Below are 18662 nucleotides of genomic sequence, written 5' to 3' on the forward strand. Positions count from 1 at the left end.
CAGTGGTGACAGTGGGCATCCTTGTCTTGTTCCAGATCTTAGAGGGAAAGTTCTCAACCTTTTCCCCATTGAGTACGATGCTGGCTGTGGGTTTTTCATATATGCCTTTTATCATATTGAGGAATTTTCCTTCTATTCCTATCTTTTATAGTGTTTTTATAAAAAAATGATGCTGGATTTTGTTGAATGTCTTTTCTGTGTTGACTGATATGATAAAGTGATTTTTTCCTTCAATTTCTTAATGTGGTGTACTGCATTGATTAATTTTCTTACGTTGAACCAGCCTTGCATACCAGAAATAAATTCACTTCTTCGTGATGTATAAGTCTTTTGATAATCTGTTGGATTTGATTTGCAAGTATTTTGTTAAGAATTTTTGCATTTATGTTTGTGAGAGAGCTTGGTCTGTAATTTTCTTTTCTTGTAGTATCTTTTTCTGGCTTTAGTATTAGGGTGATGTTGGCTTCATAAAACGTAATGGGTAATTTTTCCTTCTCTTCAATTCTGTGAAAGAGTTTAAACAGGATTGGTGTTAATTCTTGGTAGAATTAACCATAGGTAGAACCTATGAAGGCATCTGGTCCTATACTTTTCTTTGCTGAGAGACTTTTGATGATGGATGCAATCTCTTTAAATGTGATTGGTTTGTTAAGTTCTTGTATTTCTTGTAGTGTCAATGTAGGTTATCTGTGCTTTTCTAGGAATTTGCCCATTTCATCTAGGTTGCTAGTTTTTTGGCATACGGTTTCATAATATCCTCTTATGAATCTTTTTATTTCTGTCGAGTCCATTATAACTTCCCCCCTTTCATTTCTGATTGTACTTATTGTATCTTCTCTCTCTTTTTCTTTGTTGGTCTAGCTAGGGGTTTGTCAATTTTATTGATCTTCTCAAAGAACCATCTTTTGGTTTTGTTGATTTTCTCTTTTTTTTTTTTGTTCTCGATTTCATTTATTATCTATTATTTCTTTCCTTCTGCTTGCTTTGGAATTGGTTTGCTGCTCTTTTTCTAGTTTCTGTAGTTGTTCAGTTAAGTCTTTGAGTTTAACTCTTATTTTTTAATATAGGTATTTAAGGCTATAAATTTCCCCCTCAAGACTGCCTTTTCTGTATCCCATAAGTTTGATAAGTTGTGTTCTCATTTTCATTTGTCTCAGTGTATTTACTTTTTCACTTGCAATTTCTTCTTTGACCCACTGATTATTTAGGAGTGTGTTGTTCAGCCTCCACCTGTTTGCAAATTTACTTTTTTCCTGTCTACTGTTGATTTCCAGTTTCATTCCATTATGATCTGAGAAGGAGCTTTGTATAATTTCATTCTTTTTGTATTTATTGAGAGCTGCATTGTGCTCTATCATGTTGGTCTCTGCTGGAGAAAGATCCATGGGCACTTGAGAAGAATGTATAACCCCCTGAATTTGGATGCAGTGTTGTGTGTGTGTCTGTTAGGTCTAGCTCATTTATTATACTCTTCCAAGTTCTCTGTCTCCTTGTTGATCTTCTGTCTAGTTGTTCTATCTAATGATGTGAGTGGGGTGTCGAAGTCTCCAGAGATTATTTAGAGATGTCTGTTTCTCCTTTCAATTTTGCCAGAGTTTGTGTCATCTATTTTGGGGCACCCTGATTAGATGCATAGATGTTTGTGACTATTATATCTTCCTGGTGGCTTGTTCCTTTTATTAATATATAATGGCCTTCTGTATCTCCTAAAACTTTTTTGCATTTAAATTCCTTTTTTTCTGATGTTAGTATAGTACCCCTGCTCTTTTTTGGTTACTATACATGTGGAGTATCTTTTTCCACCCTTTCACTTTCAGCTGTTGTGTATCCCTGGGTCTAAGGTGAGTTCCTTGTAAGCAGCATATGGATGGCTCTTTTTAAATTCCATTCTGTCAGCCTCTCTTTTGATTGGGGAGTTTATTCCATTCACATTCAGTGATATTACTGTAAATGCATTATTTACTGCCACCATTTTATTCTTTGATTTTTGTATGTCATATCATATTTTTGTCTGCCTTTTTACTCTTTTGGTTATCCTTTCTGCTGTTCTTTCTTCTATACTCTCCTCCAGACTTCTCTCCTGTCTTTTTATGTCAGGTTCTAAGGCTTCCTTTAATATTTTGTGCAAAAGTGGATTCTTTTTTTGCAAACTCTCTTAGTTTCTGTTTGTGAACATTTTATATTCACCTTCATATTTGAAGTGGGGTAAAGATTCTTGGCTGGCAGTTTTTTTCTTTTGTTATCCTAATTGTATCATACCACTGTCTTCTTGCCTCTATGGTTTCTGAAGAGAAACCTGCACTAAGTCTTACTGGACGTCCCTTGTATGTAATGGTTTGCTTCTCCCTTGCTGCTCTGAGAATTTTCTGTTTATCTTTGACATTTGATGTTCTGAGTAGTAGGTTTCTTGGAGTAGGTCTGCTGAGATCAGCTCAGCGATAGGTTGGCTTGAAGAGAAGGCAGTGCAGAACTTCACGAAATAAAGGATAGAGAGAGACACGAGAGAGGAGATAAAGATGGGACCAGGGGACTCACAGCTTCTGGAACTGAGAGCCTCGACCATAGTTTCCAGGTCGTTTTTATTGGAAACTGCCAAGCAGCTCTTTGCTAGCTGAACTGCAGTATCATCTGTAACGGGGAACAACTACAGCGTCTACAGTAGAACAGGTGGAACATTTCCAGTAAGGAACAGGCAAGCCAGGTTCCCACAACATAGGTCATTTGCATTTATTCTGATTGGGGTATGGTGCACTTCTTAGACATGTTAGTTCATTTTTTTCATGAGTTGATAAATTTTCAGCTATTATTTCCTCAAGTACTCTTTCTGACCCTTTTCCCTTCTCCTTCTGGAACTCCCATGACATGTATGTTCTTGTGTTTCATGTTGTCATCCAACTCTCTGAGTCCCTGCTCAATTTTTTCCTTTTTTTTCTCTTTCTTTTCTCTCTTCAATTTCACCTGTTCTGTCTTTGGTATCACTTATTATTTCTTTTGTCATTTTGAATCTGCTGTTGTATGCTTCTAATGTGTTTTTTTATTTCAACTCATTAATTTCATTTTGGAAATTTGTACACATCTTGCTGATTAGTTTTCTCAAATCCTGTGTCTCTCTTCTGGAGTTTGACATATTCCTTTTCCTAGGCCATGTCTTCCATTTTCTTAGTATGGCTTGTAGTTTTTTGCTGATGTCTAGGCATCTGATAGGATGTAGTTTACTCAGATGCACAATTTCGTTCTCTTTTGTAGGAATTCAGTGGCAGGAGGCTGAGTGTCACCACTGCTCTTTGGTTCTTGGCTTGACCTGGGTTGTTAGGATTGTCCTTGCTGATTGCTCAGAACTGGGCTCTGGACCCAGAATTTGGTGGTAGGCTCTCTTCCTGGGGCCTTGGGAGGGAGGGTATAGAGGCCAGGAAATGCCTCCCCTACTTAGTTTCAGTTTTCTCACGTGCACTTCCTTGGTCTGCCAGCAGATGGCGGTCTTTGGCAGCGCAGTTCAGTGCCTGGTGTGAATGTACTTGTTGCAACACAGATGGGATCAGTGTGACAGAGCTTCCTACCTGCAGGCTGGGAGCCTTGTAATTCAGACTTTCTCTGAGACAGTTCCCCAGCCTTCTGTGGCAGCCCTCTCCCTTTCCCCAGCTAGTAAATATTTCCACTCTCCCGAGTCCTCCGCGATCAGTCCCACGTAGCAGAGGGGGAGATGGGGAGGCCTGTCTATCTTTAGCCCCTTGCTGGCTCCAGGGCTAACAGTGGTGCAGCCCCCCCCCTTCCCGGCCTGGACGGGCCCCTGGGACACAGCAGACCAGGTTTGCGGGTCAGGAGCTGAGTCAGCCTTAGGCTGTGTCCCTCTCCCCTCTCCTGGGGTGTCCTCAACAACCAGTCCTGGCTAGAAGAGGCGGAGGTTGGGGGGTGTGGATTTCCCCAGCCGTGTGCCATTCCCAGGGCAGACAATGCTGCACCACCACCCCCTCCCCTGGCCTGGACGGGCTCCTGGGACACCGCAGACCAGACTTGTGGGTCAGAAGCTGAGTCAGCCTTAGGCAGTGGCCCTCTCTCCCCTTTCCTGGATGGTGGGTCCCTGGAGCCCCCTGTGTCTGTAGCCACAGGCCCAGAGGCCCCGGAGTTCTCCAGTGTCTGTAGTGGTGGGGGAGGGGGGCAGCAGCCGCTGGCTTCAGCTCTCAGTTTTTTTGTTTTTTGTTTTTAAAAAGATTTATTTATTTATTTTTAATCCCCGCCCCCCCCCCCCCGGTTAGACGTTCGCTGTGTCTGTTTGCTGCGTCTTGTTTCTTTGTCCGCTTCTGTTGTCGTCAGCGGCACGGGAAGTGTGTGTGGCGCCATTCCTGGGCAGGCTGCCCTTTCTTTCGCGCTGGGCAGCTCTCCTTACGGGGCGCACTCCTTGCGTGTGGGGCTCCCCTACGCGGGGGACACCCCTGCAAGGCACGGCACTCCCTGCGCGCATCAGCACTGCGCATGGGCCAGCAGCTCTCAGTTTTGTGGTCGCAATTTCCCTCCTTCGTCCCTCTCTCCTCTGGGCGGTGTCCAGCCCTCGCCTGGTGTCCTAAACCCTAGAGCTGGGCTGCTCAGCATGTTCTCCAGCTCTTTTTCTGGAGGAGAAGAGAGTCCCATGTCTTCCTAGTCCTCCATCTTCCCAGATGTTGTGGCTTATTTTCACTTAGCATAATGTTTTCAGGGTTTATCCATGTCGTAATATGTATCAGAGCTTCATTTCTTTTAGGGCTAAGCAGTACTCTGCTCTGCGGCTGTAACACACTTTGCTTGTGCATCTAGGTTGTTCCTGCCTTTGGGCTGCTGTGAACGCTGCCCCCCGTGGCTGAGCTTCAGCTTGTCTTCTGGGGGTGTATTGCCTGCGCGTGCGCTTGCGGGGCGGGTGGAAATTCAGTGTGCATCGTTTGAAGGAGCCCCAGGCTCCTCCACAGCGGCTGTGCCGTTGTACTTTTCCACCAGCAATGTACGAGTGTTCCTCTTTCTCTGCGTCTTTGCTAATGCTTTTTACTTACTATTTTCTTTCTTTTTTTTTTTTATAACAACCATCCTGGTAGGTATAAAGTGGTATCTCACTGTGATTTTGATTTTAATTTACCTACTGGCCAATGATATTGAACATCTTTTAATGTGTTGATTGGCCATTTGTGTCTTTCTTCTTTGGAGGAATGTGTATTCAACTCCTTTGCCCATTTTAAAATTGGTTTGTATTTTTTAAAAGCTGTTTATATATTCTGGACATTAAATCCTCATCAGATATATAAGTTCCAATTAACTTCTCCCAATCTGTATGTTGTCTTCACTTTCTTGATGGTGTTTTTAAGCAAAAAAAAAGTTTTTAATTTTGATGAGGTCCAGTTCATCTGTTTTTTCTTCTCTTTTGTTGCTGGTGCTTTTGGTATAAGGTGTAAGGATCCATTGCCTAATACAAGGTCCTAAAGACTTTCCTCTATGTTTTCTTCAGAGAATTCTGTAGTATTTGCTCTTCCATTTAGGTTGTTGATCCATGTTGTTACTTTATGTATATGGTATGGGTTCTTTTGCATGCGGATACCCAGTTTTCCCAGGAACCTCACTGAAGAGGCTCTTCTTCCCACACCGAATGTGCTCCGCGCCCGGGTCAAGGTCAGCTGGCTCTGGCTGTGAGGGGCTCTCCAGAGCTGCAGCTCTGTTGCGTGGTTTAGATGCCTCTTCTTAATGGTAGTGCCGTGCTGTTTTGATTGCTGTCGCTTTGTAGCAAGTTTTGAAGTCAGGAAGTCTGAGTCTCCCAACTTTGTTCCTTTTCAGTATGGTATTGGCTATTCAGGGCCCCTTGCCATTCCATATGAATTTAATGCTTGGCTTTTACATTTCTGCAGGAAAGACTGCTGGATTTTTCATGCTGTTTGCATGGTCATCACACTCAAAACTTTTTGGTCACTACTCTTTCTTCTTACCTTAATTAACCATTCCTTTCTTTTGGGAAATTTAGCGTGTTGGATTGCCATGATGATAAATATTTCCACTCACCCCAGCGGCCTGTTGTGAGTGTTTCCTGCCCTCTGGCTGGCCAGGTTCAGCGAGGGCCAGAGCTTCCTGTCTGACCCGGTCTTGCTGCCCGCCCCTCTCAGCTGGCCTCCTGCTTGCTGCCCGTCCAGAATTTCATCTTTTTGGAAGCACTGTTGCGAAGGATCCAAAATCGGTTCCTGAGTATTCTTTCACCCTTTGGTTATAAGCTTTTCTATGAATTGGCCCTTCTGCCCTTGTTTCCTTGGAGGGGGCCTCCCCGGTCTCCTCAGCACTCAGGTGATGACACGGGCCGCACACCTCCTCGCCGACCTCCAGGCCCCTGCTGGGCACCAGCCTCCCAGCCGCTGCCCTTCGTGAAGCTTAGCGCCCGTGTGGCGGTTCCCCGTGGGGCGCCGGTGGTCCAGCCACCGCCCAGTTTATTAGATGCGCTGGTTTGTGGCTGTCTCTTCCTCTGCGTCCTGCCTGGCCCCTGCTGGCTGACCACGTCCTCTAGCCGAGGTCCTCGCCCCTGGCCGCTGGCCCCCGCCTTGCTGTGCCGGCCCTCCCACCTCTCCCTCTCTGCCTGCCAGCCCAGGGAAGCGCCTGCTCTCTGGGATGCCCCTGCCCTGCGAGTGGCCCCGTGGCCACTTTCTGCACAGAGGGATGAGGACTTCCTTGGGGGGAGCTGGCGCCGGGCGCGCGGAGGGTGGTCGGGTGGTGGTGACCCTCGTGTTTGGATTCGCTGTTCACTTCGCGCCTTCCCGCATGGGGGGCCTCCTCCTGCGCAGGTGTGGGGTGGGCGCCAGGCAGCTGCAGCAGCCTGCGAGAGCGACGCGGGGCCAGACGCCTGCGGAGGTGCTGCGGCTCCACCGTCCTGCTGGCGCGCACCGGCCGCTGGTTCGGTTTCACGTTATTTGCCGTCTCCTCGTGGCTGGCGTTCAGGACCGTGGGGTAACCTTTGGGGTCTGGTTTTCTCGTAAATTCTCTTTTTTATTGAACTACTTCTGCACGTTTTTGAAAATTATACTTTCAGAATGATTACTTTTTCTTATCTTACAAAATAACCTTAATTACATACTTGAATTCTTCTGATAAAAATTTGAATCTAGTTATATTAGAGACTACAATGTGAAATCAGTATGCTCACTGAGTTTTTGGCTATTTATCCCATGTGTGAAGTTCTCAGTACTTTTTGGCTCATTTTTACAGCAATTTTTTTTTTCCTGAAGAATCTAAATTTCTCAGAGATATCAGTGTGAATTTGTGAATTCATGATGGCATCTGTAATTTCTTTTGCATTTGCTTTTGAACTTGAAGGTTGTCTGGTAGGTTAATGATTCTCTCTCTCCCGTTGTGTTTCCTTGCAGTGGGAAAGGAGCCTCTGCCTTCAGTCCGGCCCATCCGCTGCTGCCGCTGAGGCAGAAACAGAAGCCACAGGGGGAGGACAGTCCCGGTAGGAATGCCGCTCTCCTCCGTCCTCCTCCTCATAACTTCTCCTTGCTGTACTCTAGAGAGACAGGGTTCCCTAAAGTTAAGTGCTCTTAGGACGATGCAGGGGTTTTAGTTGGAAGTATAAGGTGGGGTATGTTTTATTGTGTATTGGATTGATGTACTTAGATTTTATACCTTTATAGTGAAAATAGTATTAAAATCAAGTAGATTATATGAACTATATGGAACATTGTTATGTTACGCCTAAGCAAGAATTTCTATATTTAAGCTCACTTACAGTTTTGATTATTTTATTTCATGTTTTAGATTTATTACTGTCAGACTATCTTATCGAATTTATTCAAAATTGCATTTTTAAAAAAATGTGCTTTACTTGAGCAATTTGTGCTAAATTACAGTACATTTCATGGTTATTATATTAAAAGAATTTAAAATGGTATAAATTTGGTACTGAAGGGAAGTAGACTTGGCTCAACGGATAGAGCTTCCGCCTACCACATGGGAAGTCCACGGTTCAAACTCAGGGCCTCCTTGACCTATGTGGAGCTGGCCCATGCGCAGTGCTGATGAGCGCAAGGAGTGCGCCCTGTAAGGAGAGCCGCCCAGCGCGAAAGAAAGTTCAGCCTGCCCAGGAGTGGTGCCGCACACATGGAGAGCTGACGCAGCAAGATGACGCAACAAAACGAGACACGGATTCCTGGTGCCACTGACAAGAATGCAAGTGGACATAAGAACACATAGTGAATGGGCACAGAGAGCGGACAACTGCGAGGAGGGGATGGGAGAGAAATAAATTTAAAAATCTTAAAAAATATATAATTTGGTACTGAAAATCACTGAAAATACTTATTTCCTCCAAACTGCAGATCAGCGACATCGATCTAATTCCCTAACCCAAGTTGATGGTCAGCCACATGGTGCAGCTGTAGCGTGGCCAGAAAAGAAAAGCAGGTGAGTAACTGTCTCTTTCCAATAAGACTCTGGTTAGAATGTTCATTAGACTGAGGGGGCAGTTCTCAGGACCCCTGGGGAGCACCGAGACCCTTCTGGGGAGTCCCCAGGGCAGAGCGATTTCCTGTGTTACATTCAGTTGTGGTTTGCCTGTTCTGTTCTCGTCCACGGGTAGGGTACAGCTTTCCAGAACCTCCTGGGCATGCTGGCTCCACAGACTGAGTGCAAACTCAGAAGAGAATCCACGGGGAATTAAAAGAGATTTGCAGAGTGCAGATTAGATCGCAAATTTTTTAAATTTAGAAAATAGTCATTTTTTGTGTAATGGGTTTATCACTGTAATTTTTAAGTGAGTGTTTTAAGAGCTCTTAGTTTTAGTTTTTAATATGATATTCACCAGTAACTATAACAACCAGAAGAAGCTCTTTGGGGCTTTCAGTAACGTCCAGGAGCTGAAGGGCCCTGGGCTCACAGCGTCTGGTGCTGTGGGCCTGAGGCCACCTCTGCAGCTCTGTGCTCCGGGGAAGGGTTTGTTTACATCCCCATGTGACTCGTGCTCTCGTTTCCTGCCGCTGGTCCCTGCCTTCGTCTCCTGAGCAGCCCCCCGTCTGCCCTGGCTCACCAGTGGGTTCTTTCCCCCTGCGCTGCAGGCCTGTGTCTCAGCCGACGCCCTTCGCACTCCATCCTGCTGTGAGCTGCGACGTGGACCCTGGCTGCAGCGATGGGGCCGGCCTGGTCCGCTCCTTCAGCAAGGACAGCTTGGCCTCCAGCGTCATCAGCCTGACACCCCAGAACCAGCCTCGCCCCCCGGCCACGCAGACCGGCGGGCACGGCCTCCTGAACAACGTCAGCATCGAGGACGAGGACGAAGAGCTGGTGGCAATCATCAGAACGGACACTGCTGCCCACGGAGGTGACCTGGAGGTCCCCAGGGCCTCTCCTCGGGCCGCAGGTCTGAGGGCAGGTGCCAGGTCTCCCCAGAGGCAGGGGGGCTCCTTGGAAAGTAAGCCCGAGAGCTTCTTCCTGGAGCCGCTGATGCCGGCCGTGCTTAAGCCGACCAAAGAGAAGCAGGTCACCACCAAGGAGGACGAGCGCGGGGAGGGGAGGCCGCGGAGCTTCACGCCCAGGAGGCCCGGGGACGGCCTCCAGCCTCTGGGGCGCCGGAGAACGGCTGGCACACGCGCCGGTCAGGGCTCAAACGGGACTCTCGCCCCAATGTCGTACTCGGACTTCCCTCCAGGCACAGGTGCCATCTCCCCAGAGGCCCCTGGAGAAGCGTGCGTCCAGCCTCTGGCCGGCGGTGCCTTCCACCAGGCCCCTCAGGTGCAGTCTGCTGGCGGCTTCTTCCTCCATGTGGCCAGAGCCGTCGAGGACTCAGAGGAAAGGTCCAGTGTGAGTTGTTCAAAAAGCCCCAGCTCTCACGATTCAGACACGTGGACGCTACTGAGGCAAGACTCGGACTCCGACGGGGTGGACCTGGAGGACGCGGAGCAGGGCCTCAGCGGCGAGGGCCCACCTGCAGCCGTCAAGTGTGTCGGCGAGGAGGAGTCAGCAAAGCTGCAGGAGGACATGAGGGTGAAGGAGCACGAGGATAAGGACGACGCCAGCGGCCGCTCGAGTCCCTGTCTGAGTACAATTTCTCAGGTTAGCAGCGTCTCAATGGCCAGCGGGAGTGTGAAGATGACGAGCTTTGCAGAAAGGAAGCTCCAGAGACTGAACAGCTACGAAACCAAGTCTAGCACGAGCAGCTCTCAGAAGACCACGCCCGACGCCTCAGAAAGCTGCCCGGCCCCTCTCACCACGTGGAAGCAGAAGAGAGAGCAGAGCCCCGGCAGGCAGAGCCAAGATCACGCCAGCCTGCTGGCTTCCGAGCTGGTGCAGCTGCACATGCAGCTGGAGGAGAAGCGCAGGGCCATCGAGGCGCAGAAGAAGAAGATGGAGGCGCTGTCGGCCAGGCAGCGGCTGAGGCTCGGGAAGGCGGCGTTCCTGCACGTTGTCAAGAAGGGGAAGGCGGCCGCCCCGCAGACGCTGAAACCTGAGCACTTTGCGGAGGAGTATTCTCAGCACAACGGAGAAGGCTTTGACGACGGTGTTTCTAAGACAGAAGTGTTTCTTGTCAGAGAGGAGGGAGAGCTCCTCAATGAGTCTCACGACGTGGAGAAAGAGAGCCTGGCCTTTGTCCCACAGCACACCCCAAAGGACCTCGCGTCTTTCCACGACCTGGAGAAAAACAAGATGATCTCCGCGGCCCTCCTGGACGACGGCGTGGGCGAGCTCGTGGACGTGAGCGAGTGCGACCTTTCCATCGAGAAGCTGAACGAGACCATCAGCACGCTGCAGCAGGCCATCCTCAAGATCTCCCAGCAGCAGGAGCAGCTGCTCATGAAGCCGCCGGCACTGCCAGCGCCAGGGCCCAGGAGTACCTCGCAAGACCAGAAAGCCAAGGGCACCAGCCACCTCGTGGAGCCCCTCTCGCCGACCGGAGGGGCTGGTCACCGCCGGCCCCCTCGCCTCGGCCAGGGGCGGAATGCCCGTTCGGGAAGGCCGGCTGAGCTGAAGGTTCCGAAGGACAGGCCGCCCGGGCCGTCCCGGAGCAAGACGCCCACCCCGGGCGTGGAGGGCCCCCCGCTCCCCAGGGCGCTCCCCCCCGCCCACTCGCCCAGGACGCCCTCAGGCCCCGGCTCGGGCAGCGCTGCCGACCCTGGGAAGGACCCCCACGGCCAGTTTTTCTTTGACAGTTTTAGGCTCCACGATGAAAGCAACCAACGGACCTGTGTCTTGTCCTCGTCCAGAGACGCGGACCTCGTGCCCGAGCCAGTGGGCTTCAGGGAGCCCCCGGATAACAGCGTGACGGCAGCAGGGCTCGGCCCCGCGAACGTGTCGGCGAGGGAGAGCACGGCCCTGGAGGAGCCCCTGCGCAGCAGGGCCAGCCTCATCGAGGTGGCCCTTTCGGACTTGACGGCCCCCCAGGGGGACGGGGAGGCCGAAGCCCCCGACGGTGCGGCGGACCTGGCCGGCGAGTGCGACCAGAAGCCGGGAGTCGGGTTCTTCTTCAAGGTGAGCGGCGGGGCCTGCTGGCGGGGTTGCGCTTCCCGCGGTGGCGAGGTGCCCACAGCGAGTCGGGGCGGCGGGGCCTGCTGGCGGGGTTGCGCTTCCCGCGGTGGCGAGGTGCCCACGGCGAGTCGGGGCGGCGGGGCCTGCTGGCGGGGTTGCGCTTCCTGCGGTGGCGAGGTGCCCACGGCGAGTCGGGGCGGCGGGGCCTGCTGGCGGGGTTGCGCTTCCCGCGGTGGCGAGGTGCCCACAGCGAGTCGGGGCGGCGGGGCCGGCGTGCGGTCTCAGCCCGCTGGAGGCAGCCCCAGGCAGGTCCTGAACCCGCAGCGTCCAGGCTGATGCCTCTGAGACATGAGTGCCGTGGACTTCACTCATGTTATGAAATGTTTCTTTTGATGGGTTTTCAACCGTTTGAAAACTTAAAAACCTTTTGCCGCTCACGAGCTGCGCAAAAAGAGGTTGTGGGCTGGATTTGGCCCGTGGCTGCACAGCTACAGAAACTTGGAAAAACTTCCTTTTCCCATCTCTACCTGGGCCTGTCTTGTGGTGTTTTTTTTTTTGTTTTTGTTTTTTTCAGGGAAAAAGAGAAAAATGAATTGTGAGAACTTTTTTGTTTTAATAGTGTCGGGCTTTCCAGGTGGTTGCAAGGGCAGATGTTGTAACCCAAACATCTTTTCAAAAGATGCTTTCCTTGCCATGTGCACACATAAAACACTGGCAAATTAGTAGTCAATTTGAGTCTCAGATTGTGAAAATTGTGTCATTTTTAAAGGAAGCTGAGTCTAGGACTGTGCATTTGGGAAGCTGATGGCTCTAGGGGTGCTCTTGAGCGGCCCCCGTGCTGTGAGGCTGTGAAGCCGCGCTCATCCGGCAGGTCAGGAGGGCGCGTTGTCGTTTCCACGCGGACGCGCTGAGTCCGCTGCCGCGCCCCGCGCAGCCCGAGTCGGCTCAGGGCTGACTGCTGCAACGCCAGGCGCGGTGCCTGTTTTGCAGGACGAGCAGAAGGCAGAGGATGAGCTTGCCAAGAAGCGCGCCGCCTTCCTCCTGAAGCAGCAGCGCAAGGCCGAGGAGGCGCGCGCCCGCAAGCAGCAGCTGGAGGCGGAGGTGGAGCTCAAGCGGGATGAAGCCCGGTGAGCGCCTTCCGCTGTGCCCCCCGAGCAGGGGCGAAGCAGGCCGAGTGGCAGGGGGCCGCAAGAGGCGGGGGGCCGCGAGAAGCAGGGGCTCCGCGCCCTTCCAGACGGGTGCTGCGGGCCTCCTGCGGGTGGGCGGCTCGCGCCCTCGGGTCTCCTGTTCCCCCGGCTCGCGCTGCCCCCGGTAGCTGCCCCTGCGGTGTGGCCGCTGGGGCGAGCCCGTTACCCATACCTCTCCCATGATCACAGCCACCCCATGAGGCGCGCGCTCGTCACCCCTTCCCTGCCGAGGTTGCTGTGTGACACAGGGTCGGGTCCCGACACGGGCTTGCCCTCTGGGGCTCCCCTCGGCGACCGTGTCACGCCGGGTGAAAATGTCCATCTCCAGACCAGCGACCCGTGGCCCGAGCGCTTGCGCACACGTGGACCAGCGACCCGTGGCCCGAGCGCTTGCGCACACGTGGACCAGCGACCCGTGGCCCGAGCGCTTGCGCACACGTGGCACTGTCTTCTCCACCGGGACCTTGGCTGAGGGGCGGGGAGCCCAGTAGAAGAGGGTGCTGCCGCCGAGCTCCCCTCCTTGCTGCTCGCACTTGGGCGGTCACGCGCCCGGAAGTCGAGGGGAGGCCCGTGGCCAGCAGGGCCAGGCGGTGGGGGGCCGTGGGAGGCGCGCCGGGGGCTGCCTGCTTAGTTAGCCTGTCACGCGTTCCTGAGGCCTCAGCTCACATAATGCGCCAGGCCAGGCGGGCCGTGAGCCGGCTAGTACACAGGTAGACGCTTTTCTAATTCATTAAAACCTACTGAACAAGGCAAAAAAAAGACAAGGAAAGAGAGGGGCCCCACGTGGGCGCGGAGACCGCTCAGCACCCGGCGGCCCACCTGCGCATGAGAGCCCCGCCCCGAGCGACTTCCCACGGGCTCTCCTTGCAGGCGTAAGGCGGAGGAGGACCGGATCCGCAAGGAGGAGGAGAAGGCGCGGCGGGAGCTCATCAAGCAGGAGTACCTGCGGCGGAAGCAGCAGCAGATCCTGGAGGAGCAGGGGCTCGGCAAGCCCAGGGCGAAGCCCAGGAAGCCGCGGCCCAAGTCGGCCCACCGGGAGGAGTCCTGCAGCGACTCGGGCACCAGGGGCTCCTCCACCCGTAAGCCCCGCCCCGGCCCCGGCCACCGCCGCCCCGCGGGCGTGCTTCGCTCCACTCCCGCCTCCCGCCTGGCGCTTGTCGCGTCTTAACTTCCTCCTGACCTGGTGGGTAGGCAGCGCAGAGGCTCTTGTGCCATTTTACAGACGAGAAGGCTGAGACCAGGCCCTTGGGTGTGGGTGGGAGGGCGCGCTGTCCTGCCAGCCGCGCTCCAGGGCAGGTTCGCGCAGCCGGCCCTCAGGTAGGGGTGCTGCGTCCATGCCCGGCCTTCCGCCCGCGTCGGCAGGGCCAGCGCTGCCCACCCATGGGGTCGGGGAGCAGGTGTGCTTTGGGAGGGGTTTCCTGAGCGTCGCCCGGCTCTTGTCTCTGGCAGCTGATAATCTGAGCCGGGCCCAGTCTGGCTCCAGCCTGTCGTTGGCGTCGGCGGCGACCACAGAGCCGGAGAGCGTGCACTCGGAGAGCTCGCCTTCCCAGCGGTAAGGGCCGGGGCCCGCGGAGGCCGAGGCACGTGTGGGGAGGCAGGGCTGCGGCTCTGAGCCGCGGGGCCTCCAGGGCCCGTCCTGGGCTCACCAGTGGTTGCGCTTTGCCACATTTCCTTTACTGTTCCCTCCCCACCCCTCGCATGCACCTCCGTCTTTTAATCATGTAAGAGGAAGTGGAAGGCGCCTTGTCGTTTTTCCTTCTTTCAGACAAGGGTGTCTTCTTGCGCAGCCCAGCGCAGCTCAGCCCAGTGCTCCCCCGGCCGTGGGCAGCACCAGCCTTCCCCACCGTCCCAGCACTGGCCTTCCGGGCTGGGCCGGGCACTGCCCCTGGGGCCGAGCTGCTTCTGTCTCAGAGCATGGAACGTGTCCTCGCCCTTTGGTCTTTTGGACCCTGCAGCCGCAGTCCTTCTGTGGGCTGCCCTTGGGCTCCTCCACTTAGAGTTGGGTTACACACCCTTGTTCAGGACGCCTCAGCAGTGGGGCCGCGTCTCGCAGTGCACCCCGTCTGCTTTTCCCATGCAAGTTGCGCTGGCGCCTCCACGGTGACTGGCAGGGAGGCACTTGCATCGCGTAAATGCCGCTGAGCCTGCGTGCACGCTGGCCGGCTCCCCCACGACCGTTACCTCTGCTCTCGCGTTCCGTGGCAGGGCCCGGCTCCCTTCTCCGGGGTCCGTGTCCCACTGTGCGTTGTGTGGCCTCGGCTCCCTCCCGTGGCCTGTGTCGGGCCTTTGGTTCCTGCTGGTTTGCAGGGGCCCCTCCGAGCCTGAGTCCTGCCCTCGGGAGAGTGAGGCTGGTTCTGGCTTCCCCTCTGGCTGGAGTGAGGCCCCGCCCCGCCTGTTGTGCTCCTCGGGTGTCCCTGTCCATGGCTCAGGGCCTGCCCAGGCAGGAGAGGCTTTGGGACTCGCTCCGTGTGGCTCTCCTTCCCAGACTCCCTGGCTTGTGGCTGTGGGACAGTGGGCAGTGCTAGCAGGAACCGCCCTGCCCTGCTGGGCTCTGCAGAGGCTGCTGGGCGGGTGCCCTGGCTTATCCCTGTTCCTGCGGGAGGGTTGAGCGGTGGGGGCAGGGCTGGGTGTTAGTGGTGGCCTGCGACCCGGGGGCCTGCTGAGCCGGCCTAGGGCTAGCTGTGGGTGAGGGCGGGTGGTCCTCTGGCCCCTCTCAGCCTCTGTCCTGCTCGGTCTGCAGAGTCGAGTCCCTGGAGGCGCTGCCCGTCCTGAGCCGGAACCCCAGCAGGAGCACGGACAGAGACTGGGAGACGGCGTCCGCCGCGTCCTCCTTGGCGTCCGTGGCCGAGTACACAGGTGACAGCCCGCGGGCCGCCGTGCCGCGCCCAGCCAGTCCCCCCTGTCTCCAGCAGCCCTTCTTTCTTTGATGGAGAAGGTGTCTTCTAAGGACCGTTTGCTCAGGAAAGGGAGAGCTGGGTTTTCCTCCTGTTGTGCTGAGGGTGAGGCGCCTGCCCCTGCCCGCCTGCCCCCCGCCCGCTGCAGCCGCGGGGGCACCAGGGTGGTCTTGAGCCCTGGGCATGCCCACCTGGGACTTCGTGAAATGGCTGTTTCCTGGGTTTCTTTTTTATGTCGAGAAAGTAATGTTGGAAAGGGGGTGAATTATCAATTCCTTTAGTCTCTAATTTGGAGTTGCTTGTAGAATTCCCTTGAGGTGTTGGGAGCGGCTGTTACTCCAGCCTCTTGCCTCCCGCTCTTCAGGATCACAGACAGCCCCCTCGTCCTACCCGCTGCTTGTTTCTAGAACTTGTTGATTTCTTTGTGGTGTGCACCTTTGGTGTAAGTTTTGCAAACCGTGACTTGTTTCTCATAGGTCCCAAGCTCTTCAAGGAGCCCAGCAGCAAATCGAACAAGCCCATTATCCACAACGCTATATCCCACTGCTGTCTGGCCGGGAAAGTGAACGAGCCCCACAAGAATTCCATATTAGAGGCAAGTATCAGCTTTGCTGAATTTTGTGTAGAATAAAAGGTGTTTATAAATTGAGGCTTTTAAAGAGAAAATGTCTCAGTTAATTGCACACGGGGCTTCTCTCCAGATAATGTCACACTTTCCTGCCGCTCGGTCCCGGGGCCTTCTCTCAGGGCATCTGGGGGCTTCATCTCACTGCTCTGGGGGACACCCACGGCCCCTTGACGGAGGCTCGGACCTAGACGGGCAGAACCTTGAGGGCCCATTCACGAGGCATCAGGACCTGAACCCAGGACCATCCTTGTGGGAGGGAGATGCCCAGTCGCTTGAGCCACCCCTACTCCCTGCTCCCTGCTTTTGTGTCTCTCATTGTGTCTCTCATTGCATCATTTCATTGTATCTTCTTTTTGTGTCATCTCGTTGTGTTAGCATCGCTGCACCAGCCCGTCACATCGGTTCACTGTCTTGCTTCTTCTTTAGGAGGCACTGGGGACTGAACCGGGGGCTTCCCCTGTGGCTGGCGGGCGCCCAGCTGCTCGAGCCACAGCCCCTTCCCTGGAATCACATTTTTATGCCTCGTGTGTGGAATTGCTGTTTAGACTTTCCCCAGTTGCTGCAACATTTTACATTCCCACAGGCGGTGGAGTGAGGCCTCGGTTTGTGTATGTCTTGCCAACACTTGTTATTTTCTGCCTTTTCTAGGTGTCCTAGTGGGTGTGAGTTGGTACCTCGTGGTTTTAGTTTGCGTTTTCCTTTGGCTAAGCATGTTGACCATCTTGTCATGTGATTTTCACTTAACCTTTAAAAGCCTTTTTCTCTTATAAACCTAGGCACTCAGGTAAATAGGGTGTGGGCCGGCACCCGCGCCGGCCTCTTCTGCGGCCGCGCCAGGTCACCTCTCTCCCCTCTGCCCTCCACACAGGAGCTGGAGAAGTGCGACGCCAACCACTACATCATCCTGTTCCGCGACGCCGGCTGCCAGTTCAGGGCGCTGTACTGCTACTACCCCGACGCCGAGGAGATCTGCAAGCTGACTGGCACTGGGCCCAAGAGCGTCACGCGGAAGATGATCGACAAGCTCTACAAGTACAGCTCAGATCGGAAGCAGTTCAGCCTGATCCCAGCCAAAACCATGTCCGTCAGCGTGGACGCCCTTACCATCCACAACCACCTGTGGCAGCCCCGGCGGCCGGCAGCACCACGGAAGACGCAGACGCGCAAGTGATGCCCACAGGACTGGTGGCCACAGGGACCTGCTATTTATTTTCGTCCATCTGGGTACGAAGTGTGCAAAACCACAGACCTATTCTAGAGGCTTCTGGATGACAGCAGAACTCCGCTCCTTAGCTCCCAGCCCACACAGCGGGTGCCCTGTGCGGTGGGAGGGAGGAGGCGATCTGGCCATGTTCGCAGCGGGTGGCTCCATGGTCGCGTCACTGCTGAGGCAGAGGCTCTGGCGAGGGACGCGCACGTGGCAGGGTCCAGGTGGCCGAGCCTTTACTTGAAGTTCCCTCCAGTCTAAACAGACCCGACTCGATCCGCTCTTCTTGCCTCTCACCTCACCCCTTTTGCACACTACCTGGCACGCCTCTTGTTGCAAGCTCTGAGCTCTCATGAGACGGTACAGCAGGGCGTGGTCATCTTGGGAAAAGGAGTTCGTGTCGGGGAATCCGAGTTTGTCATCCGAGAAACTATGATATTTATTGTCTACTGCCAACATTTATATCCAGTTCTAGGATTTCTGGAAAAATTCTTGTTCCTTGCTGCTCAGAAAACGTTTACTGAAAATATCAGTTCACTAAAAGCACTGAAATCTGCAAGTCTGTCTTCTGCTTAAATGACGTTTACAAATCTTGAGATGATTTTTTCCAAAATGCAATCATGAGAATGGTAAAAAGGCACTCTTAGCTGGTACTTGCCTGATTTACCATAGGCAAGCTGGACAAACTGCAGCCATCGTTAAGTTTTGGACAGTGCTCTAATGATTTGTTACCTTTAATAAAGACAGATTTTGGTAAAGTAGAATATTTTTCACTCTGAGCATGTTCCTCTTCAAGATGATGCACTTAAAGTGATAGTTCTCTTAGTGTTTTTATTATGTCATGGCTTGTAACCCCACTCCCCGTCCTGTCTCATCCCCGATTCTGGAAGAGAAGCGTGCTCTCGGCAGGAGTATGCCGTTCTCGTTTTAGATTGATAATTTTGTTTGTTGCGTATTTAAAAACAATTAAAGTGGTTATTTGCAGTTATTTCAGAGCTCCGAGTAAGTGGCCTGGCTTTGGGTTCTGTTTGTGTCAGTCTTAACAGTCGTCAAAACCTTTTTGGAGAGGCGTCAGCCGAGCACCGCCGTCCTCCCGCCAGGCTGTCCAGGGCCCCTGGGCTTGGCCAGAGCCTCCCTGACCCGCCGCCCTGCTGTCTCAGTGTGACCCAAGTGCCAGAAGATTCTGGAGTCACTTACATTAGGTTTGCACATACTTTCTTAGTGTTACTTGAATCTCTCTTGAACTTCAGAAGAAAGTAAAGATCAATAGAGAAGTTAGAGACAAGTCTGTTACATAA

At 53.5% G+C, this 18662-nt stretch overlaps 1 protein-coding gene across 3 annotated transcripts in view; it reads left to right on the forward strand.

The window, feature by feature from the left end:
• CAMSAP1 (calmodulin regulated spectrin associated protein 1) overlaps nucleotides 1–18352 on the forward strand; it is a 97652-nt gene extending 79300 nt beyond the window's left edge. For all 3 annotated transcript variants that reach the window (XM_058302737.2, XM_058302738.2, XM_071217118.1), the window contains 9 exons: nucleotides 7359–7444; nucleotides 8310–8394; nucleotides 9045–11451; nucleotides 12439–12575; nucleotides 13506–13714; nucleotides 14085–14187; nucleotides 15376–15491; nucleotides 16006–16124; nucleotides 17026–18352. In XM_058302737.2, coding sequence (XP_058158720.1) covers nucleotides 7359–7444; nucleotides 8310–8394; nucleotides 9045–11451; nucleotides 12439–12575; nucleotides 13506–13714; nucleotides 14085–14187; nucleotides 15376–15491; nucleotides 16006–16124; nucleotides 17026–17328 — 3565 coding nt within the window. In that variant the 3' untranslated portion in view covers nucleotides 17329–18352. The remainder of the gene's footprint in view (nucleotides 1–7358; nucleotides 7445–8309; nucleotides 8395–9044; nucleotides 11452–12438; nucleotides 12576–13505; nucleotides 13715–14084; nucleotides 14188–15375; nucleotides 15492–16005; nucleotides 16125–17025) is intronic.
• The last annotated feature ends 310 nt before the right edge of the window (nucleotides 18353–18662 follow it).

Source organism: Dasypus novemcinctus, chromosome 8 (assembly GCF_030445035.2).
Source record: "Dasypus novemcinctus isolate mDasNov1 chromosome 8, mDasNov1.1.hap2, whole genome shotgun sequence".
Lineage (NCBI taxonomy): Eukaryota > Metazoa > Chordata > Mammalia > Cingulata > Dasypodidae > Dasypus > Dasypus novemcinctus.